Source organism: Etheostoma cragini, chromosome 3 (genome assembly GCF_013103735.1).
Source record: "Etheostoma cragini isolate CJK2018 chromosome 3, CSU_Ecrag_1.0, whole genome shotgun sequence".
Taxonomy (NCBI): Eukaryota; Metazoa; Chordata; class Actinopteri; order Perciformes; family Percidae; genus Etheostoma; species Etheostoma cragini.
The window spans coordinates 4,380,283-4,404,335 of record NC_048409.1 but is presented as its reverse complement, the minus strand read 5'-3'; the positions used below and the strand labels follow the sequence as shown (position 1 = coordinate 4,404,335).

Here is a 24,053-nt window from a genome sequence, read left to right as displayed (position 1 = left end):
TAATCATGCTGTCCAATCAGCATCTTGGGTGGATGGATTATCTCGGCAAAGGAGAAGTGCTCACTAACACAGATTTAGACAGATTTGTGAACAATATTTGAGAGAAATAAGCCTTTTGTGTGGATAGAAAAAGTCTGACATCTTTGAGTTCATCTCATGAATAATGGGGGCAAAAACTAAAGCGTTTATAATTGTGTTCAGTATGTAGTACCTACAGTGAAAGTAAAGTAGTCTTTTGTGATGTGTTGAGTCCACGTGTTCATATTGCGTACTGTTATGATTTTGTGTAATCTTGATTTGGTTTCATAGTATCAGTCATGTGATCTTACGTAGCATTACGCTGCCTTGTTTGTGCCATGTAGCTATGACTCACCTGCAGGTTTTTCTTTCTTTTTTACATTCATGATGAGGCATAAGTTTTTGTTTGCAAAAACAGCATTCCCATCCTCCCCTCAAACAGAAATGAATCAGACACAGGTGGATTGCTCTAACTGGGCAAAAGTACTTCTGCACTTATTTCTGTAGGCTACAAATAAAAGGACAACAAAATAAATTGACTTTCTGAAACTTAATTAAGACATGACTAGAAAACAAACCTTAATTATCTTTTAATCCATAAGCACACACCCTTAAACATAATGAGAAAACAAACAGTTATCAGGACTATTGAGACTATTTGAAAACTTTTTGATAATCAAGTAGGCTAACTTGAAAGAATGCCCCAAATCCACTGATTCTAGTGTTTCAAATGCAAAAATTAGCAGGTATTTTTGTCTGCTATGATATAAAACTAATAATAATTACAAATTTTAATATTTTGGGGGTTTTGGTCAGTTGATCGGGCAAGATCAACAAAGCAATTTGAATATGTCAAGTCAACACTTGAGTTTTTTTCTTCGATTTCTATTGCTTATATTTATCTATCCATTTTGAGATTTAATGTAGTGAATAATTAATTGAAAGCAAAATTGACAGAATTGATAATAAAAACAGTGCTTAGTTTAAGACCTAAAATAATGGTCACATTAATAGCATTAATTTTATCTGACCCCACAAAATTAGCCTGTCTCTATCTATCTATCTATCCATCCATCCATCCAAGAAAAGATGACACATCCATATGGAAGTTGTGAGTTTATTGATGTGCCCCCCCCCCCCCCCCACGTTAACCATAAATCTAATTCCAGTGGTGTCAATCAAATTTCTTTTAAAATCACTAATATGCATATTTATTAATTCCCGGTCCCTTCCCACAATCAAGCAGGCAGTTACAAGATTGAAGCCGTTTGGGTGCATAGTGAGACAGTCGCATACAGAGATACTGTCACAGGAAGAGGAAAACAATAGAAAACAAGAAGAACAAACTTAAAAATATATATCATATCATTTCATATAAGAACAATGCACATCACAGGTAATCCTCCGGAAAAAAAGCCATGATTGCAACATCAACTATACAGGCAATACAAAGACAATACTAAGAGAGAGAGAGAGAGAGAGAGAGAGAGAGAGAGAGAGAAGTGGATTGTAGGATTGGGTTTCCTCGTTTGTGTCGTTCTCTACCTGTAAAAATACACAAATTAGCTCCTTTTCCCCCAGAAACCAGCTCTCCAAGCCTTGTCTTTCTGTCTCTGTCTGCCTGCACAGCCCTCCAGCTCCAAGGTGTCTTCAATTGGCTTTGATCCAGGGCCGGCCCAAGCCTCTCCCTGCACCCAAATCCCGGATTGTTATAGTTAGTACTTGTAAAAATCGCCTAAATTTGGTTATTTAGATTCAGAAAAAAACTTCACTCGTTTGGCATTTGTTATCCCCAAATCCACCAAATTGTTGTTGTTTTGATCGCTCAGCCTGTTCTACGCTTTATGACCAGCAAAGCCAAACAGCTGCTCCAATTACAATGTGTGTACAATGTCCCCGAAGTTTGTTTCAAAGTAGTTTTTACTTCAGATAATTTCCGCACAAAACAATGAACAAGCCAAACCGAAAAACAACACTTGTTTGTCAGTTTATAGCATGTCCTTGCTTGTGTGCATAGGAACCTGTCAGATACATAGTATGGAGAAAAAAAGCTTCCCCAATACATTCAACTATGTAACACAAGGTTGTGTTTGTGTGTAGAAGGGGATTTGTTATCATGTTCACTTGGTAAGGGTTCAGAGTAGTCCTTGTGTGATGTGTTTGAGCTGGGGGGTCTGTGCACACCTCCCCCCTTTCCCCGACTCTTTCCAACAGTGTGCCTGCAAACACAACTCATGATTACCAAGTCAAGAACCCTAAACCGACTCGTAACCTCTTCCCTGGTGGAATAAAAACATCTATTCTTATATATATTTAAACTGTATATGTATTTTGCCTGTTATCATAACAAAGAACAGAAAGTAAATAATTCATGATTTCATTTTTTTTTTTTTCTCATTTTGTTGTTTCACTGTACATTTTAATTGGTACAAAGAACCTTCATATACAAGCAATCTATTGAGAGGGGGAAAAAAAAAGAACAAAATAAAAACATAAATTCTTTTTGAGGAAAACCATCAGAAACTGCATGGGCGACATCTTGCATGATGGGAAATCAAAGTGCAGAGCCCGTTTGATGATGGCCGCTCAAAAACATTTACATTTTTGCTTGATTTGCCTTTCACTTTCAAAATTAAAGAAAACGTCTGAAGAAATGTTATACATCTTGATCGGAGATAGCTGTATCGATAATTACAGAGAAATCTGCAGAATCACATTTTCCATAATGCGATATGGCAGATACATCACCTTTTAAAAAGAAACATGATCAAAAAAGAGCTCTATAATACAATAGTAGCAGTAGTAGAAGTAGTAGCATTATTTAAGGATTGTTTTGAACAAACCAGTAAATGGAGTTTGGATGTATGCAAATGATTTTAACAATAGCATATGTTATTGGTCAGTAGTATGTTCCCCCTCAAGTAGCCCTCCTTTGTGAGACTCCACAGCCGCCCTCCCCCCCCCCCTTTGCAGGCTCTGGTTAGATCTGCATCTGCTCCAGGTATTTGTAGGTGGGGTTTTCGTAGCCGTGGTTCTGCATCTTGCTGAGGTGGCGTTCCTCTGGTGTAAGCATGGGGTCAACCTGTGTGAGTCACACACACACACACACACACACACACACACACACACACAAACATTACAACATGCTGTGTGTGTCGTATGCAAATGCCGTAGGGACAGCAATCTAATTAGCCTTGCATTACCCATGCTCCATTTCCATAACCCCTGATAATTTAATCTGAATCTGACACTTGGAATAAGATTGATAGCAGTTCATTGAGAGCACTTATTCAGTTCACACCCTCTGCCCAAATCCCCACACACTGCTCCAAATAACAGGGGGCTTACCTCGACTATGCCATGGCTGATGGTGCCGTATTGCCTCTTCCTCAAAAGCACCAGGCTGATCACAATAACAGTTGCAATGGCCACCGCGATCACCAGCAGGCCAATCAGTGCGCTGCCCCCAAAGCCGAAGTCCTCTACCAGGGGGCGGTACGACTCCTAACAGGTGGAACGAGGGAGAGGGAGACAGAGAGAGCAACAGTGAGGAGACATTCAAATAGTGGTTCTCGTGCTGTTTTAGGACTATTTGAAATACAGCTCCCGTCCAGTCATCTAAAATCTACATGAGCTCTTTAGGGCTGCCCCATTTTAGTCAACTAATCAGTGATTTGGTTCTTAGTTGTTAGTAGTCATGTTTTAATGCTTTTTAACGCTTAATGATTTATTTCCAGAAAACTTAGTTTGTTTGTTTTTTGGGAGATTATGTTTGGGGCTTTTTTGCCCTTTGCCCCATTGGATAGGACAGCTTAAGACAATCAAACCTGGGCTGCTGCAGTAAAGACTGAGCCTTAGTACATGAGGTGCACCCTCAACCAGGTGCGCTACAGTACCAGGGCGCACCAAAAACCTGATTGATTTTTTGGGGCTTTTCCATGACTCTTAGTAAAGAAACTCAGTTCACTGAGTGTTGGTTGACTATGAATTTCCTTAATCAAGGACAGCCCAAGAACTCTTATTGTCATATTCTTAATCTCTATCTTTATGACCATTGATCATGACAACATTAACAACCACAGTGAACATGTAACTTTTGCAATTTGGAAACGGTCTGACACAAACTCTCTTGTGTTTGCTGTCCTTACATGCATGAAGGGGTTCTGCTATGCTGTGCACTTCACTGTAATAGCTACAAGGATTTCCATTGCACAGCTATCTAAAGAGAAGTCTTCATACTTATTTCTGTAATTGGAATTGTTTTTTGTAAAGCTTTGGTAGGCTCAGACTCAATTTAATTTAATTCAACTAAATTTTATTTATAATATCAAATCATAACAAGTTATCTTAAGACACTTTACAGATAGAGTAGGTCTACTACACTATCATTTACAAAGACCCAACAGTTCCAGTAATTGCCCTGATCAACATTGTTCTTCCTAAAATCTACGCTACAAAATATCTACATGGGAGTTGGTGAGTGAATTGTTATCTTGATCATTAGTCATAATAGAAAGACATAAGCTTAAGATTTATTTATTTATGAGGATAGAAATTATTCAACAATTCTGTAAAATGTGCTAGAGTTAGCCAGCCAGCTAATCTTCAACTGTAGTCCTAGTGACCTAGCATGCATGTCTTTATTAGCAATAGCAGCCAAGTGGACACTTACACAAATTTCCCTTTAGTACAGGGGTCTTCAACGTTTTTTAAGCCAAGGACCCCTTAACTGAGAGACGGAGCAGGGACCTCCTACTACATCCAATAAAAAAGTTTGGGTCACTTAGACATTTCCATTGCACTCCATTGTAGACAGAATACCAGCTGAGATCAGTGGCATTGTGTTTTCAGATTACATTGTGTGCTTACACAATTGCAAAAGGGTTCTCCAATGTTTCTTCAGTTAGTTTTTTAAAAGGATATCACATTAGTAAACAGCATGTGCCTTTGGAACATTGGATGAATGGTTGCTGATCATGGGCAATGTAGATTTTGCATTAAAGATCAGCCCCCAGAGTGGAATGGAAATCTGGAAGTGACACCAAACTTTTGACCGGTAGTGCATATTGTATAAAATTGAGTTGCATAAGAAACTGGGCCTTCGATAACGTGTAAGGCGGCCTAAAGCCCTTATACCTTTTTTTTTGCCTAGAATACTCCGCTTTCAAATTAGCCTCGAAAATTGTATGAATTATTTTATAAGTCATGTTTTAGTTTTAAAACATACATGAGGCACAGTGAATCTAAAGGATGAACTATATCAGTGGATGGCTATGTTAGTGGCTATCTTACCGATAGGCCAATAAGCAGTGGGGATTTATATTTGCCAATAACATATTGGATCATGTTAAGACTTAATAATTTGGTGGCCCCCCTGCATTAACTGTGAGGATTCCCTAGATGTCCCAGGCCCCCTGCTGAAATAAAATTGGATTATTCTTCCCTGCAGGTAAACTGACTTAAACTTTGCCAAGCATGAATAGTAAATGTTTTCTCCTTTTAGAGAATAATCTTTGTCAGAGTAGCTCTGAATTTCTGAGATGAAGTAACTGGAGGAAAATTAAGCCTTTATTCTCATGTTATTTCATCAAACCACAGTGAAGCAGGGACAACATCCTGTTTTGGCAGAGTTTTTATAGACATGATTGACTTGTGATTGTGTGTGTGTAACACATGCATGAAATGTGTCTTGGTGGGAGGATCGTGTAATATCTTTTGCCAATTAGGTATGAACACACCACCACAGTCGCCTACAGCACACACTCATCTTGACAAATGGTATCTGGCACATATGACACAAACTATTCATATGTAGACAGCCACTGGGGGAGTTGTAGTTGTCTTACTGCTCATTCTCACACATAAACTGAGCGCACCCAGTTTGTGTGGATTCACATTCATCATATCATATCACTGAGATTTTCAAAATGTGTACATTCAGAGACAATCACATGACAAACATGCTCCCATGCAGAAATAACAAAAACATATTGGCCTTAACAGAAGAAAAACAAACAGGGAAGGGATTTGGGTTCCAAAGCTGTTTTTTTTAATTTTTAATTTGTATTCAGTTGCAGAAATGGAATCTCTGCACACTTCCTCCTTCTTTCATCTTCTTCCCCCTACTGATTACTACAGTTTCCCAAAGAGCCCTGTGGGGGGCACCGGTGTACTCACCAGCTCAGCATCATGCAATACGCTGACTCTCTCTGCACTGTAAACCACCTCTTTAACATCCAGAGACTCATCAATCACCTGTCAACACAGACAGGGGAGCCCAGGTTACACTCACCACAGTGTGTGTGTGTGTGTGTGAGATTGTATGTGTGTGAGACGAATAGGGAGAGAAGGAGGGAGAGAGAGAGAGAGAGAGTGAGGAAGGCAGAGAGCGAAAGGGTGTGATTGTGCAGCAAAGTAAACGGGAAAGATTATCTGTGTTTGGGTGATGATGCACTCAGAGCTTTCCTGTACAAACTGAGAGGGGAGAGGGGGTGGGTGGGGAGGGGGTGGGGGGGAGCAAGCATCCACGACAGCCTCTCTTTTAGGCACACAGGTTAACAGGTCTTTCTTAACAGACTGTCAGCCACTCATTATTGAGAATCTGAATGAGAAGAAGAAGCACTGTGAGTGGAGGTGGGCGGTAGTAGTCAGATCCTTTAGTGTTATTCAGAATGTTATTTACTATTTCAGTAAAAGTAATTATACCACACTTTAAAAATACTCTGTTACAAGTCCTGCATTGAAAATGTTACTAGAGTAAAAGCATATGTTTTATTATGGAAAATGTATTTAAAGAATTAAAAGTAAAAATCCACCCATTTTAGAAAGTGTGAATGTTGAGAACTGTGTATTTAATAGTCTAATCATTTCAGCTGGACTTTATATAAGTAGGCCCTTATATTGTTGGCTAATTTCGTTTATACGTGTGTTTTATGCGCAAAAATCTCTATGTGTAAAGTAACTGGTAACTAAAGCTGTCAGATGAATGAAGAGGAGTAAAAAGTACAATATTTCTCTCTGAAATGTGGCGGAGTAGAAGTAGAAAGTGGAATGAAAAGACTTGAGTAAATGTACATTACTTAGTAACATTCCACCACTGGTAGTGGGTGTGTTCAGGAGGCAGAAAACAAAATCTACTGTTTGCAGAGACAGAGCAGTCCGGACTCTGGTTCCCACAAATTAATAACCACGACAGACATTTGAGGTGTCACCGCCATTTGTGACCTCAGATCGCTCCGTCTAAGAAGACTACGTATTTCCAAAGGAAAATAAAATAAACATGCATGCGTTCAAAACCTTGCATGACTCATATTCACACACACACACACACAAATACAAATATACAGCCTTGCAGTTGGTGTTGGATTAGCATGCGGAACACAGCACACATTCAGCAGCAGAGCAGCATCTGAGAAGCCATGAGGAGGAATGGTGTGTCTGGCAAAAGGAAAGTAGCATGCGATGACTGCCGAACAAAGCGCTGAGTTGATCTGAATGTGGGGCGGCTGGCAGAGGCCGAAGAGTGACACGCAAATAGCCCTGTGTGAGATAGCTGTAACTATGACAACATAGTTACTGGATTTATAAATTTACTCACTAAAAGCTAAATTTAAGAGAGCTTTATGTGAAAGCACTGCCTGTACCCATCCATTTCAATCATCCCCTCCATTGCCTCAGACTTAGGTCATGGTAATGAGACTAAACTGTCCATACTGCCTGTTGGAGAATATTAAACACAGGGAATACATTTCAATATGGCAGCCAGGTCTGCATATTATATCGTCTTTTTAATCGGCATCACAATATTAGTCTCGTTTTACCAGACCTTCCTCCACAGCGCTGTGGAGGAAGGTCTGACTAGTCCACACAGCATTCAGGGATGGGAGAAAAGCGTGCTCTGGTTTATTGGCATTTCTTTAACCCTTGTGTTGTCCTCAGGTCAAATTGACCCGTTTCAAAGTGTTTTATATCAGAAATAGGGATTTCTTTCAATGAAATCGCCCAAAAATAACACGGATGGTTCCATACAACGTTCTTCAGGTAATTTCAATGATTACTTTCATTGCATTTGTTGGTTGTTTTATTTAATCTCATAGTATATGAATTTTTTTTTTTTTTTTTGGTTTCAAAACAGTATCCGGGCTAAACTTTGACATATACCCTTTTGTGATCCACTCAACATCCTCTGATCTTAAATATTAGTCAAAATAATTCATAATTTCTGCCTTTTTAACTAAAAACCTATGTATAATTTGATGTAAATGAGGTTTTTGGACCATGACTTCCAAGAATAACTGTAAAACCTATTATTGCTGGTGTAATAATAGGTTTTTTTCAGTTTTTTTTAAAAGCACCAAAAGCATGGAAAAAGTGACAAATAAATCAGAAAAAAGCGACAAAAACGGCGGAAAAGCACAAAAAAAGAGTTCATTTTCAATTTTGACCTGGGAGTACAAGTTCATGGTTAATGGGAAGACAACACAAGGGTTAAACCAATCCCAATCGTCTTGGGTGGCGCTAAGCTCCGCACGGAACTGCAGCGAAACAGCCTCAGTAAGGAACTTGTTTTGGTGGAACATGTGTACGTTCAAAAGTTGTTTTAGGCCTCAGAAATCCACCGGAGGTTAGAACGCCAACACAGAGAAAGAAGAAGGTAACGGACATCCAGTGGAATTTCCTGCTGCATCGGAGCAGTCCCAGAAGTGGAACGTCGAAGATATTGACTACCGCGATATCAACTGACGCAATAAGACTTTGGCATAAGACACTCCGAATTTTTTTGGGTGTAAGTCGAAAGAAAATATCAGTAGAAAACTGCAGTAAAAAATGTCATTCTGTTTTTAGCGGCGCCTTTTATAGTCAATGTCCAATTTGTTCAATAAAAGAACGTTAAATTCAACAAGCAATTTGTTGTATTTAAGCAGAATGCTGAAAGCAGCAGTAAGGCAGAACTGAGAACACCTTAATATTTGTTTTTATAATGAAAAGTAATCCGTATTGCAATATTCAACAACAATATTGCATATTTTCCACATATCTAATATCAATAATGTCTTGTCTTTGATCAAGGCACTAAACCCTGAGGGTAGTGCCTTGCATGGCATCTCTGCCACCACCGGTGTATGAATGTGTGTGTGAATGGGTGAATGAGAGGCTTTATCCGGTAAGCCAGAAAGCTGTAGCGCTATATAAAAGCAGACCATTCACATTTATTTACACAGTTTCTCCTGCTTTAACCCTTGTGTTGTCTTCAAATTTGACCTGCTTTCAAAGTTTCTATATCAGAAATATGGGTCTGATTGTAATTATCCCCCCAAAAAACATGGATGATTCCATACAACGGACTTTGCAAGTACAACAAAAGATTAGATCTCTACTTTCATTAAATTTGGGGTGTTTTGCTACATGTTTTTAGCATTTTGGACAAAATTGAAATGCTCCAAAACAGTTGACATTTACCCTTCTGTATCCTTTCTTTAATTTTAGTCTAAATAATTCATAATTTCTGCTTTTTTGACTCAAGAATTAATCATTTCCTATGAATGAGGTTCATTGACCATGACTTTCAAAAACAAGTCTAAAACTAGTAATTAGTTTTGATAAGTGTTAGTGGTGTTTATACATGGTAGTGAAAAGTGAAAAAAGCAGAAAAAACATTGAAAAGGGCCAAACAAAGAGACAAAAACGTCAGATGTTGATTTTGAGTTTTGCTCCAAGAGGACAGCAAGTGCATAGCCGAATGTGAGACAACAGAAAGGTTAGGAACCCAACACTCGGGTCATGTGTTGAGCAAAGTTGGAAAGTTAGAAAAGCTTTGAGGCACAGGCGGAATGATAAAGTGACAGCTTACCACGCTGTCGCTGATCTTGGGCTTGCTGTTGATGATTCTCTCCTCAGCACCTATCAGACCGTCTAAACCAGCCATGGCGGAGCCTGCGGGAGGCCAAGGAGCACAGTCAGTATCAGGAAAACAGCACAAACCAACACACACAGAAACAAAGCAACGGGGATGGTGGTGTTGATGGTGGACCGCTGCACATAGATATCCAGCTCTTACTCCTCACAACTGTGGCGTCAGCCTCCTCAGTGCACTGGGGACAACAATGCCCTTTCTTCCATTGAGCACAGTGTGAGCACTGTGACACCAACAGGACACCGTGACCAATGTTTTTTTTTTTTTTTAACAAAGGCTCCTATTAATACAGTGTTTCGCATATAGCTGCACTATAAACTTCCAATGACTCATTAAATGAAACCCTTGGAAAAAAATTTGCACCGGTAGTCATCCTGGCATTGTGTAACCCTCACTTATCTCCGATACCATGTTCAAAATTTTGCATCGCCGTAGTTCCTTGTCATAGTCCCTTGCGATATTAACAGAAATGATATTACAATAATAACCCTATTATAATCAAAAGATAACTGTGTGTTTTAGTAAGTGGCTAAACCAAAAAACTGGGAGTGTCAGCTGTGCATGTTAGAAGTCTGATGGTTCTGCAATAGGCATAGGGTCTAATAATATACACAGCGCAGATCTTCCATGAATAAATCAAGAGCTGAGAGAAAGGAGAGCAAGGGAGGTCCTGAGCGATGTACAGCGTTGACGAGTCTGCCGTCAGCTGATTGTCTGCTGCTAATGCTAGTCAGCCAACGCCAACTCAAGATTTCTACAATTGCTATGGATTAAACGAAGAACGATGACGTGTGTTTGCAAGCCTCGCCGTCTGAAACTCAGATGGTGGCGTGGGGCGCAGACAGCCATAATAACACGCAGAACAATGGGAGGGAGCAATTTGATCTTTCATCTGCATGGATTTGATTTGACAATTTGACTTAAGATGCAAATATGAACCGATTAGTTAGTTAATTATTACATCAACTATTGATAATCAATTAATCGGTTTGATTAATGTTTCATGACGAAGAAAAAAACAACTTTTTAAAGAAAAAATGTGCACATCCAAGCAATTCTCCTGTGCAGATGCGTAGGACAAAAACAAGGTAGTGACACAAGAGAAAGTCAAGCACACTGCTTTTGCTGCAGCGTCCCCATTTTGTGAAGAAAACTAACGCTTCGGCCCCTATGGACCTTCGTCAAGAGTGTTTCCAGATATTTCCAATACTCTTGGCGAAGGTCCAAAGGGACTGAAAGGTTATTTTCTTTAAAATATTTAAAAAAGCAATGAAGTTCTTTTTTATAGCTGACTCCAGCTTCTTTGATGGGAATTTGTTCTAGTTTCTTCTCTCCTTTGTGACACTATACTGAATATCTTTGAGACATTTGAGGACGCCATCTTGGGCTTTGGGAAACAGATTTTTTACAATTTTCAAACATTTTATACAGCATAAAACCAAATTGATCAATTAAAAAAAACTAATTAAAAGATTCAAGGACAATATAAATAATGCAGCCCTAAATTAGACCGTTAATCCATTAGTCAATCACAAAATGAAAGAAATCCTTTGTTAATCAAAGGTTGCAGATATTTCCTGGGTCAGAGTGTCTTTTTTCTGTAAGGCTAGGAATAGTAAAAAACAAAAGCAAAAGCAGAAGGACAACATTTTACGTAAAAAACAGTAGGGGAGGATGTGCATCTATTAAAAAAAAAAATCAATGCATAATTTAGATTCAACTATTAGTCGAAGGTGACTTCGTGCATACCGAGGAAGATCACAAGGTTACTGGAAATTGAGGATTACAGTCTAGCCGAGGTAATCAGATACTGTGATTTTTCTTCTTCAATGTCACTGAATGAACCATTAACTTTTTTAATGAACAGATGATGATGTTGTATTTGGTATCATTGTAATCCTATACCATCAAAACATAGAGGACATCCCCTATTCTGGGTTACCATGTTTGGATCAGGAGACATGATGCAAAACAATAATTTGGCTAAGGCGGAAAGTAAAATGGTGTTTTGGTGTCTGCACTTGGTGTTTTTGCAACATTTCACCTCAAATTTACCACAGATATCATACGGACTTATATGCTCAGATCAGACAAAAGAGAGGTGACGTAGCCGCGTCCCTGTCTCAGCCCCGGAGGACAAATTGGGCCAATTTTGGATTGGGCTGTGGGTCAGCGGCAGAAACAAGGAGCTTCAGACAGGGCCACTAAATCACACAGATCCTGACAGGAAGAGGGCGACTGATGAGGGGAAAGAGCAGGGAGAGAGGGGGAATAATTGAGCAAGGTGGTTTGACAAATGCACTGAGGACCGGGTGACAGCGAAAACACACGCCCGAAGACCTCGGTGAGAGCCGAGCTATCGCTACCACACTCAAAAGCCACTGCTTTACTATTCAGTATGGGGGTGATAATCCTGGTGTGATGAAAAGCATAAGAGCAACTGAAAAGCCAACCACGCATCCAATGATGTGAGTCATCAAGAAGAGTAGAAAAAAAAAAATTTAAAAAAATTAATTGAAATTGCACCAAAGGGAAAGGAGAAGGGTGGAACAAAGTAGTAGATGGGAGATGAGGGGAGGGACAAGGGGGTGGGGGGTGGGGGTGTCAGAAAACAAAACGCAACAGAGGCACCAACCTTTGTTGAAGGCACTTGGGGAGTCTGACAGATCGCCTTGGCATTAGAAAATGAGCAACGGAAAAAACAGAACAGGAAAGGGGGAAGGAGAGAAGAGAAAGGTGAGAAGAGAAAAGGCAGGATTATCAAGCTGTGTTAATTGATTAGGAAGAGAGTCCAGCGCAGGGAAGAGTCACAAAACAAATCCGAGACAACCAAACTGAAGAAAAAGGTAGCCGTTTTCATTGTCTGGCTCTGTTTAAGTCCTCTGGACATGTATATTCAAATGTACCTCGGGGGGATTTACTTGTAATTTGCCTTCTATTTTGCTGAAAACGTTCCATCTAACACTCTTTTTTCTGAGTCAATCTCTTGTTTGGCACAAATGTGACAGCCATAACTGCTCTTTTTCCCCCCCTCCAAAGCGTTTGGCTGCAACTTTAATAGTCCTGCATTGAAACGTATACATTAGGGGTGTTAAATCCATCAAATCCTACAATACATCCCGATGTGGAAGTGGGCGATTCTGCATCGATGCAGTGACAGACCATTATAGATCATGGGCTACCAATGTTGCTTGTTGATTTTCCCGTCGCTGCTTTTGTTGTCATCTGTTGCGTTAAGACTCATGTCTTTTTTAAGAGCTTTTTAAAAAATGGATATTGTATCTGACTGTTTGAATTTGTTGGTGAAAACCGTATGCAGTAACGTCTATTTGTATTGATGAGGTGACACATTGTGATATTGAATTGATTGAAATCGTTGACAGGATAACTGTAATCAGGGTGCAATTTGTGAAAAAAGCAGGGGAGTGGGGGGCGCGGGGGGTGTGTGATCATGCACAACAAAACAAAACATGCAGGAATTAAAAGCCCCTTTCAATATCATGGATATAGAGCCACTTGGCCAGCCGTGCCAAAACACTTATTTATCAACTTCAATATTCAATGGAAAATAATCTCATAAGGAAATAGAACAAGGGGGCGTCAACATATAACACTGCGTGGTCAAGCCGGAGAGCGGAGTTTGCTTATCGGGGGAAAAGAAAGACTTTTACCCAGGAAACGCTTGTTCGTTTGAATCCAAACCACCATCTTTTCCCCCGGACTTAACAAATCATTTTGGGTGCCTAAACTTAACTGTCATCGCCAGGGCCCCTGAAAGGAGTGTCATCTGGCGGTGCCTGTAGCCGGCTCACAGTCACCTATAAGTGGCGTTCCGGAGCTCTCTAGCGGTTAAATCCAGCAAAATCGCACCCTGATCATAATCAAATTGTGAGATAATTATTTTTTGCTCTTTTTTTCTGAGTTTGTTTCCATTTTTTACCTTTATATTGTGTTTGACAGTTATAGATGATTTACTGCTGAATATGGTCTGTCATGTGACTACCTGTCCACAACAGTCATGTGACTCTTTGCCTACTGACCATGTGACTACTGGCCAATAGGCTATAAGATACAGTTCAAATGCAAACATTAGGCTCGTTCGAGATGAACTGCGCCTCGTTCTCAGGTCGGCCAGTTTCAGCAGCCTTCAGGCTGAACAGGAAGTGACGGAAACATTGACGTCCGATTCCGATTTAATAAAATGTTATCAGACACATATATTAGCTTGTACAAGTCTCCAGTTGTTTGAATTAGGAGAGTATCTGTCAAAATGCTCTACATGCGATCTGTTGCCGATTTTAATTAACAACCCATGATCCATAATCTGAACAGATTTAGTCTCTCTGACTTCTTAACCTCACTACCTGTACAGAATAAGCCTTTACATCAGACTAATGGCAATTAATCAATAAAAAGTTTATACCAAATGGCATCAATTTCAGTTGATTCTGAACCAATCAGCTGGCGCTTCCCAGCATGCTCTGGGTCCGCCTGGGTCTTGCAGTCGGTGAAAAGCAACTGCGCTGCCTGCGACTCAAACCTGCGGCTGCCTTGCTCTCGTGAGGTTATCGTTGCCTACGTGTGCATGACGTCAGCAAGTCGGATCAGGTCGGACACAAATCTACCCAGCATGCAACGGCGGTAATCACCGGTCATCATTCAGCGAAGACCTGGCTCATCTCGATCAAGCCTATTTTAGCCTATTTTGCCTGGTTTTTAATGATTTAGCCAAGAAATATAGTAAAAGATTAGTGTGCATTAGTGTGGTTGTCCCCAAAGGGGATACAAAATAATTCAGCAGCAGCAAGGCTATATAGACCAATCACCAAAAAGGGGGAAATTCCACGCACCCCTTCTGGGTAATCGCACCCTGATCGTAATGTAATGGTGAGACCAGTGAAGATTCACACCCCTAGTATACATGCTTTTGGCCTATTGTTCTCCACACGGCCCCAGTGTTGTTCATGGTTCTGCTTGTGACTGTGTCTGAGGCTCACCCTCTGGCTCTGAACGTGACCCCAAGGACGTGACCTGGAAGGGCCGGTAGGGTTTGCCCTCAGACACGGGGACTTCCACGCTCTCCTCCGACGACACGGTGACGTCTGGCTGGGACTCCGAGATTGAGGACAGGAACTGGTCCATGTCAGCTTTCTGCTCCTGGAGCAACTCGTCTGCAGAAAAGCGTAAATGAAAAGAGGATGAGACGTGGAAGAAGTACTCATATTCTTTACTTCTCTAAAATTACTAATACCACACTGTAAAAATACTCTCTTACAAGGAAAAGTCCTGCATTTATTGAAATGTTACCTAAGTAAAAGTATGGAAGCAAAATCAGGAAAATGTACTGAAGTATTAAAAGAACTCAATGCTGAAAAATCCTCCCATTTTAGAAAGTGTAAAGGATCCAATCAGTTGTGTGTTTAATGGTCTAATCATCTCAGCTGGACTGGTAGGCCCTTATATTGTTGGCTAGTTTAATGTATATAATAAAATATTAGATGTTATATGCTACATGTGTTTTGTGTCCAGAAATCTTAATTTATTAGGTTACTAAAGCTGTCATATGAATGTAGTGGAGTTAAAAAAACAACATTTCTCTCTGAAATGTAGTGGAGTAAAGGACAAGGACCTCGTACAGTTCATGCCACCACTGTTGGATCATGTTAACACCTGTCAACCTGGGACATGACAGCAATGTGCCAAATGTGTTTCGCCAATTATTGCTAATGGAGCTGCTGCTGCAAGAGACGTCTGTTCCCATTTCTGCTAACTCCCAATTAGTATTTCTCTGTGAGCTATTTTCCGTGTGAATCTGCTCATCTCCCAAAGGGATGGGGCATGCTGAAAGCTGTGACCCAGTTCTGTCATTGCATCCGCTCCACTTTATTCTGCACCGCAACGCCATGTTGCACTTCCTTTTATGAACCAAAGACAACAAAAGGAGATAATGGAACATCATGGACATTGCCCGTCTTAAATCGTACCACTGGAGATGACATCCCGAATACAGTTTTCAGCTTTGGGTCTAATTGTAACAATGAGAGTGACCAGAGCCCCTTGAAAAAAGAGAGCAGGGTGGCCGGATAGCTCAGTTGGTAGAGCGGGTTCCTACATATAGAGGTATGCAGACCTGCGCCCTCACCCTTCATGCCTTCAGCTATCAAAAATAAAAGGCATACAAAAATGCATACAAAATTATCTTTAAAAAAAAAAAAAAAACAGAGTAGGGGGCGGCCTTTAGCTCACCCCAAAGCGCCCCATGTAGGCTAAGTCCTTCACAGTGCCCCAGGTTCCAATCCAACCCACAACCCTTTGCTGCGTGTCATCTCCTCTCCCCCCCCCCCCCCTTTACGGTTTAAAAAACTAAATGAATCTTATAAAATAAATAAACCAGACAGCAGATGATATTAACTTCTCCTCCACAAGTTGTATACAGAGAAAAAGACAACACTTTTCTTCGCTTCTCTGATAATTGGTCTACAGACAGCGTTAAGCCAGTCCAGTGCTCTAGTGTTGTGTTTCCCTTTGCACAAAGAGAAAACTGTTTTTTTTTGTCCGTTTGCAGATGTTAAAAGCAAAAGCCTTCACTGAAGGTCAGAGGAAATGCGATGCATTGGCTTATCTGTCTGGGACATGTGCGAATTCCATCACTGTTTTCATTTCGCTCTCATTCTTATTACAGCCCCGGGGCTTTTTTGTACTGAACACGACTCACCAATTTCATCCTGAATCTCCTCGGCCACATAAGGTACTTTGTAGAGCAGAGATAGACTCTGGTTCATCCTCTCGTCGATCACACGCAGGTGGGTCATCACCTGGTGTTGGAGAAACAGACAAACAGGCCGTCATATAACCAAAATCCAGCTTTGGAATTAATTCAAAGTAAAAATGCTTCCCTGTATGGAAATGATGGCTCGTATTCCCGGGATTTTGGATCATTCAAAACACAGGACAAATGAATCAAGATTACCATTCACATCCAGGACTGCAGCTAATTATTGTAATTATTTCATGAAAAGTATTCTTTGGTTAATGGTTAAACAAATATAGCACGGTGGCCCAATTGTTAGCACTGTGACCTCACAGCAACAAGATACCGGATTGGAACCCTTGTTGTTTCTAGGCCTTTCTGTATGGAGTTGGCATAGAGAGTAGTAGAGAGTAGTCCGCCCCCCCCCAATAGTGCTTTGAGCGTCTATGATAGTATTGTTATTTATAGTTTAGTGTATAGCAAGGACACTCAACCTGCTCTGGCCGAGGGTTCCTTTTATAAAATGACAGGAGCCAGTTAATAAGAGACATTAATAACATTCATAATTTCTTATCAAATACACAGAATACACATTTGAATGGCCCATAACTCATGTCCCGTTGAATTAATTTAAAAATTTATTTAAAAAACAACATAGGGCAGGGCAATATATCGATATTATATCCATATCGGGATATGAGGCTTGACATCTCCTTATATTGAGGATATTGTAATATCGTGATATGACCAAGTGTTGTCTTTCCTGGTTTTAAAGAGCTGCATTACGGTAAAATAATGTCTTTTTCTGAGTTTACCACACTGTTCAAGCTGTTCTATTATTTCCCTTTATATCCACATTCCTAATGAGTAAATATGTTGTGAATTTTTAGCTTAGAATATCAATATCAAGGTGTTTGGTAAGAAATGTTGTGATATTAGATTTTTTTTATATACACTGTTTATATCGCACCAGCTCTGTTTTCACATTAACTGACTTGTTAAGTAAAATAACTTGGCACATGGATGGACACTAAACCTCTATGACAGCCAATCAGATTTTTTTATGCTCTCTTGAACCTTATTTATATTCAAAGTATTCCCAGTGTGACTACATTTGATATCATGTGAATTGGAAAAGGTTGAGCAGGCCACCTGCACCCGGTTTCCTGCGGGCCCTCAGTTGAGTATTACTGGTCTACAGAAGTCCATAAAATAAGATAAAATGGCCATCATACGTTCCCAAAGCCCTGGGTGTTGTCTTTAAATTGCTTATGTTGTCTGAACAACAGTGAAGAACATAATAGAACTATTTTTAGAATGATTTAAGATTGAAAAACACTGAAAATCCTTACATTGGAGAAGCAGGAATTGTATTGATAAAAAAAAACAAAAAAACTTGATTTAACAATCATTAAAATTGCTGATGAATCATTTTATGGAATTTGACAAATCCATTAAAGGAGTATTCATTTCAACGATAATCCAGGAGCAAGTAATTACAGTGTGATTTGCCAACTATTAGTAGAAAATGTCCATCCCAACAGTATTTATCCAAAAGCGAACATTAACAAACCAGAAAATACATTTTTCCTATTAGGAGACAAGCAGTTAGAGACTTGGTGGTGCGGTGAGATAATTCATTATGAGAAGATTGGAATTCATCTTCAGAAACAGGTGTCAGCAGAACCAGAAAAATACATACATATACATATGTATATTTAAGAAAAAACGAAACACATACCATAAAGGAGGCAGAAGATGATGAAAAAGGAGAGGAAGAAGTTCTTCTGTATCAATAACCTTGATTTAGTCATGCTTTAACTCAGTCAGCAACACCAGGCCACATACAAATCAGTATATGTACAAATATAAGGAGACGTTGAGAAGGAATCCCATTTTCTTTTGTTTTGTCCTTATTATGATGAGTTAACAACACCCATCTTTCATGAAATGTCTGTCAAAATCCTGAAATGTTCTGGGGTACCAGATGGAGTGTGTGTTTATTTTATATTATTTAACCTTCATTTAACCAGAAAGTCCCTTGAGTTTGAAATCTCTTTTCCGAGGGAGACCTGGCCAAGACGGCACACCAGTTCCAATTTAAACAGAAATACAGCAGAGACAAAATCACACATAGAGGAAAGGAGCAGGTCACATGGGGCAGATGCATTTTTGAATTACATGGCATTTTAACATGGCCTTAAAATCATTTAATGGGACTAGATCATTTAGATGGAGCAAGTTTTGCAAGTTATTCCAAGACCATGGAGCAAAGTAAGAGAAGGCTTTTTCCCAAGCTCAGTAAAAACATACGCAAGTTTAGATTTAAAAAACATACATATGTGTATGTATGAAAGAAGGTTTATTTGTTAAATTTTTTATGTTGTTATTCTAGTATCTGGTCGCTAGTTTTTAAGCATGACACAATAATAACATTATTCAAAAACTCATCTACTGTATGTCTTTTGGATGAATGAACCAAGAAACAGACTGTAACGTTTCCTAAATGTAATAAAGGACTGTACAGTACACAGCTAGCTGTTCTCTGCCCAGAATATAAATGTTCTGCAGGGAGAGAGTCACTCATGTCAGAAATGTGCTTTCTGCTAGGGAGCACATTTCCTTAAGATGAAGTCAGACTCGCTCCCAGCCAGACATAATACACGTTGCTGCATGTAATATTCAAATCAGTCTCGGAGCTTAGAACTGACTTGACAGGATCTACTGCCTGTCAGCCCCAATGATCACCACTACATCACACTTTGGGTAAAACAACAAACTATTTGGATCCAACAGACACAAAACTTTGTGTGTTCCAAAAAAATAACAATAATAATTCCAGTCACGTTCTACCAGCCGCACAATGTTTGTAGCGGAGGAATATTTCCACATTTTGGCTGCCAAAGCAGTTGGCAGAATACACAAAACTCCCAGCCACTGACAGAGCTGACCAGCACTTGGCAGGTGACTGGTGTTTATTTCCCACCACGATAATTGACTATTTTTAATCTTCTAACACATGGCCGCAGTGCAGCAGAGCCAGCAACAGATGGCAGTAATGCATCTTTCCCATTAAAGGCTGGTTGCAGCCCCTGTGGCACCTTCATGTCTGTGTTTCACAAGCCTCATTATTATGAAGATTGCATCTCTCAGAGTTGGAGTAGAGATGTCTATGCATCAAGAAGGCTCTGGTAAGCTAGACAGGTGAGGCTTTTCAAAAAACTAATAATCAAAGATAGTATAGAAGTGAGATGTCTCACTCTGGAGCTAAAACAGAGACCTAAACACAGGGTGAAAACAGGATCTGCAGCAATGTGCAGTACAACACAAGTATGGTGTTTTTAGACAATTAAACCATGTAAACCTATTCTGATATAACTTATAAACACAATTATGAACCAGAAAATTAGCATATAATGAGCACTTTAACTCTTTTTTGAAAAAGGCACAAAAAAAATCAATAGAGCGTAAAAACATTTTTTTGCAAAGTTGAGGAGGTTTTCTGAATTTTGCAGTCTCAATCAATACTTGAAATAATGCGATATTGAAAATATGTTGACGGAAACATGACAATTCATAACATTAAAAAAAACATAAGTAAACTACATTGAAGTACATTTTCTTTGGGGCTAAATTATGTGGTATTGGATCGTACTCGACAATACCAATACTAGCATATTAGGCAGTACCTTCTCTTTTTCTCATACTGGTATCAGTATATCTTTGATCCCAGAAAGTTGCAAAACACAGTTACATAAAGCACAGCAAGCCTTCTGTTTGCAGAGTTCTTTTGCAATGCACTTCTAAGTCGCACATGTTAAATCCACAGTCACGCAAACTGAGAAATGCAGATTTGAACATGCTGCAGGATTGGCTGAGTGAAGACGTACAAAAGGATCTAGGTTTGACAAATAAACACTGTGAAAGCACAACAATACAGATTGGCTTCCCATGACTGAGCACAGAGGCTCCCAGATACCACAATTCCTCCAAATAGCCACCCTGAGGTCCTTCTGCCCCACCTCACTATGTCTATGTTTCCTCCATCTGCTGTGTTATCTGTAATGGTGGAGGAGAACTGTAAATGGTGTCGAAGGCTGTTGCCACAAACAGGCGAGTACATCTTACAGAAGAGCTGCAAGCCAAATCCCTGTGCAGTGGCTCAGAGTCCAGCATTACACAAGACCTGCGCAGTGTTAATCTGAGGCTGAGGCTTAAGTGAATGAAACACCCGCCCTCCCTCCCTCCATCCCTCTGTCAGACCAGCCTACTCACACCTCCTGGGCATCAACTCAGAGAAACACACACTCTTTCTACCTCCTACTCACTTAGAAACAGGGCAGAGAGGAGCAGGCTGAGACATCATTATCCCTCCCTGTCTGAGGAGGAGCAGGAGGAGGGTGAGATCTTGGAGTGGCTCTGCGTGAGGTTTCAGATTAACTGACAGAGTCTTTAATACAGTACTTCGAAACAGGCTCAGGCTACATTCGCTACATTTTAGTTTAAAAAGGAAAATCTATTGCTACGTTTCCCCCTCTCATACCCCCTGCTCTGGCATTTCCGAGCCCCTAAACCGGAGACATTTGGAAACACTTATGACCCGGTTTTGGTTTGGAATCTGTGGAGAGACCTTTGGCAACGCCGACACTGACACCAATGTTTGGCCGCCTGATTGGGTCATGACGTTTTGGTCTCTGAGACTAAGCTACAAACATTACCATGGCGACCATCAGCAATGGGTGTAGTCTACATACTGCCTCCTGTTTATGTCCAGTTTACGAGAATGTTGATGAGATAGGAGGTTTGGGTGTGTTAGTTTAAGATTAGATCTTCTGAGATTAGATCTTCTGCTGGAGCTACAAACACTGTTTAAGAACAAAATCTATTGGCAGGTATCAATTCAACTAAATTGAACTATACTAAAGAACTACACAGTTGATAATCAATTAGTTGTAATTTTAAGATCGTTAACTCACACGGCTTTTCAAATTCAAATGCCTCTCCTCATCACCTTATCGGGGTGGAGAGGTTTCTGTGTCCCTATGAACCTGAGGGCTGTGTTGTCGGGAACTTTGAAATCCTGGTAGGGTTTCCCATGGAAAAGGGGTCTCAAGTGAGGGGCCAGGATGGTTCAAAACCCCCTCTGAATCCCAGACAGAGAGAAATGGAGTGACCCTGGCAGGAGGAAGCCCGCGGACCCCGCCTGGAGCCAGGACCGTACTCGTCAGCGAGCGCCTGGTGCCCACGGACCCGGCCAGGCAAGGCCCGACAAAGCTACGTGGCGGCTATCTCCCATGGGCCCACCACCTGTGGGTGCGACCCCCAGTCGGAGCCAACCTGTATGTATTTTAACATCAATGTTCGACATGCTGAAAGGTTTTTTTCACTCGTTGCTGAAAGGTGCTGCTGTTTCAATCCTGTCGGCTCTCTGCAGCGGGAAGGGCTGCTCAGCGACTGACGCGCACACACACACACACACACACACAAACGGGGATGCAGGTAAAACCGGAGATGAGACGTACAGGATGACCTAAACTGAGGACAGCTGCGCTTGTTATTATAAGTGCAATGGTAGGTAAAATCTAATAAGTACTACATAAAACTGGAAGAATGTGCGTCCCAGGCCAGGATAGGAAATTAGTTAACAATGCAAAGATCAACAAGCCACTGACAGACGTGTTCCTCTCTTTTTCTTAAAAAAAAGAAAAGAAGCTGGCAGTTTGAGAAATGCAAGTTATGCAAGTGATATTTTATAATATTTCAATCTTCGAGTGCTAAAAAGGCACATGCGTTCTGTAGATGGCAATACACATTTTACTATTTTTTGCCAAATAAGTGAAAAGCATGTTGAAAGAGTCAATATCGATATCTTCCCTCTTGCTGTATCTGTATCTCACCGAGCTTTCCTCAGAGATGGGCCCAATAATGTGCTTAAAGTCAAATTCAGTTTGTGCATGATTACGTGATTTTAATTTTAATACCATAACCTACATTGTGGATAATGAAGCTAAATGGCATATGATGAAGTATATTTGGAGTGTTTAACATTAAAAGCAAAATACCAACAAGATATGACGTGATATGAACAGTTGGTTTTGGGAACCATTCCATCACAACTGAATATGTTAACGTGAATGTACACACTGTGTAACACACAATATCACTCACTCTGACATCTCTCCATTAGTGCATGAATAGGTGCTGAGAATGACTGTGCAATTCAGGCCTGTGTGTAATGTGTGTAATAACAACAGTGTGAGTGTATATTGTAATTTCCCATTGTGGGACTAATAAATGATGTATGCAATCAATGAAGGCTTGTATCATGTGGATGCCGTGACAGTGTTGTTGTTGTTATTAGAATATTCTCATGGGGGGGACAGAAACTACGCACTATTGCTTTAAAGAACTGTATGTTAATTGTGGGTGTGGGTTCAGTTTGTAGGGCGTGTGCTCACTCGTAGAGGTTTATTCCTCAGAAGAAGACCAAGGTTCAAATCTGACCTGTGGCAAATTCCTGCACGTCTCTCCCCATTTTCATGTCCAAGCTTTCCTAAATATTACATTTTTGTCACTTTTTCAATGTTGTGGTTGCTTTTTTTTAAATGTTTTTTGCCAAAGTTATTTGACATTTCTAATGTTGACATTTTCAGCTTATCCACTTTTCTGTGATGAAAAAACTGAAAATGGGTCACATTTGACCCGAGGACAACATGAGGTTTAAAAATGAGATAAATGAAAAAAACTAAACAAGCAATCTGAAGACATCACCTTAGGCCCTGGTCATTTTTCACTAGATCAGCTCATTGGGACTGAAACACTGACCTGGGACTTCATCTGGGCAGCCTTCTCAGGATCCACAGCCAGGACGTGCTGGTAGTGGCGGATGGTGTGCTGGCGGTCCTTGTTCTCGGCGCGGACGTACCGTCTCAGGGCTTGCAGGATGCGGTGGGGCTGAGGGGGGGGGGAGAAGAGGGTTGGACGATTAGGATGATGCAATTTGGCCTGTAACATTTATTACATACAAAGCCATTGTATAATTGCAATTATTTTACATAATATCACTTATTTGTTTAACCGCAATACTCGTAACTGCTAACATTAGCTAATTTCCTAAGGGGTATAACTGTTGATGGTAATTATCAGTTTTGTGTTCATTTAAGAAGAAGAACAATATTTTATGATAATAAAAAGGTGGTTTACTTCACAGGCTGTTGTATTTGTGTTACTACATTATCTGGGTCACATGACTCTGATATTACCAAAAGATGTATCTTGTGATTTGCATAAAACTTCAATTGGTTTGGAAAAGTTTTGCCATTCTGCAAATGGAATTTTGTTTTGCAAAAGTAATACATAAATAAATATCTT

General features: G+C 40.2%; 1 protein-coding gene and 1 long non-coding RNA gene across 10 annotated transcripts in view; one reads left to right on the top strand and one right to left on the bottom strand.

The window, feature by feature from the left end:
• Positions 1-1,226: 1,226 nt before the first annotated feature.
• LOC117941628 lies at positions 1,227-12,667 on the top strand. The gene is made up of 3 exons (XR_004655933.1): positions 1,227-1,520; positions 6,376-6,390; positions 12,654-12,667. It is a non-coding gene; the product is annotated as an uncharacterized LOC117941628 (long non-coding RNA).
• aplp2 (amyloid beta (A4) precursor-like protein 2) overlaps positions 1,942-24,053 on the bottom strand; it is an 88,213-nt gene continuing 66,101 nt past the window's right edge. For 3 of the 9 annotated variants that reach the window (XM_034866507.1, XM_034866470.1, XM_034866476.1), the window contains 8 exons: positions 23,508-23,636; positions 16,647-16,746; positions 14,929-15,102; positions 12,567-12,602; positions 9,869-9,951; positions 6,196-6,273; positions 3,367-3,522; positions 2,355-3,100 (listed from right to left, as the gene is read on the bottom strand). In XM_034866507.1, the coding sequence (XP_034722398.1) occupies positions 2,999-3,100; positions 3,367-3,522; positions 6,196-6,273; positions 9,869-9,951; positions 12,567-12,602; positions 14,929-15,102; positions 16,647-16,746; positions 23,508-23,636 (858 nt within the window). In that variant the 3' untranslated portion in view covers positions 2,355-2,998. Of the gene's footprint in view, positions 2,023-2,354; positions 3,101-3,366; positions 3,523-6,195; positions 6,274-9,868; positions 9,952-12,566; positions 12,603-14,928; positions 15,103-16,646; positions 16,747-23,507; positions 23,637-24,053 lie in introns of those variants that run through there. The other 6 variants (XM_034866498.1, XM_034866517.1, XM_034866484.1 and 3 more) reach the window with 4 other exon arrangements.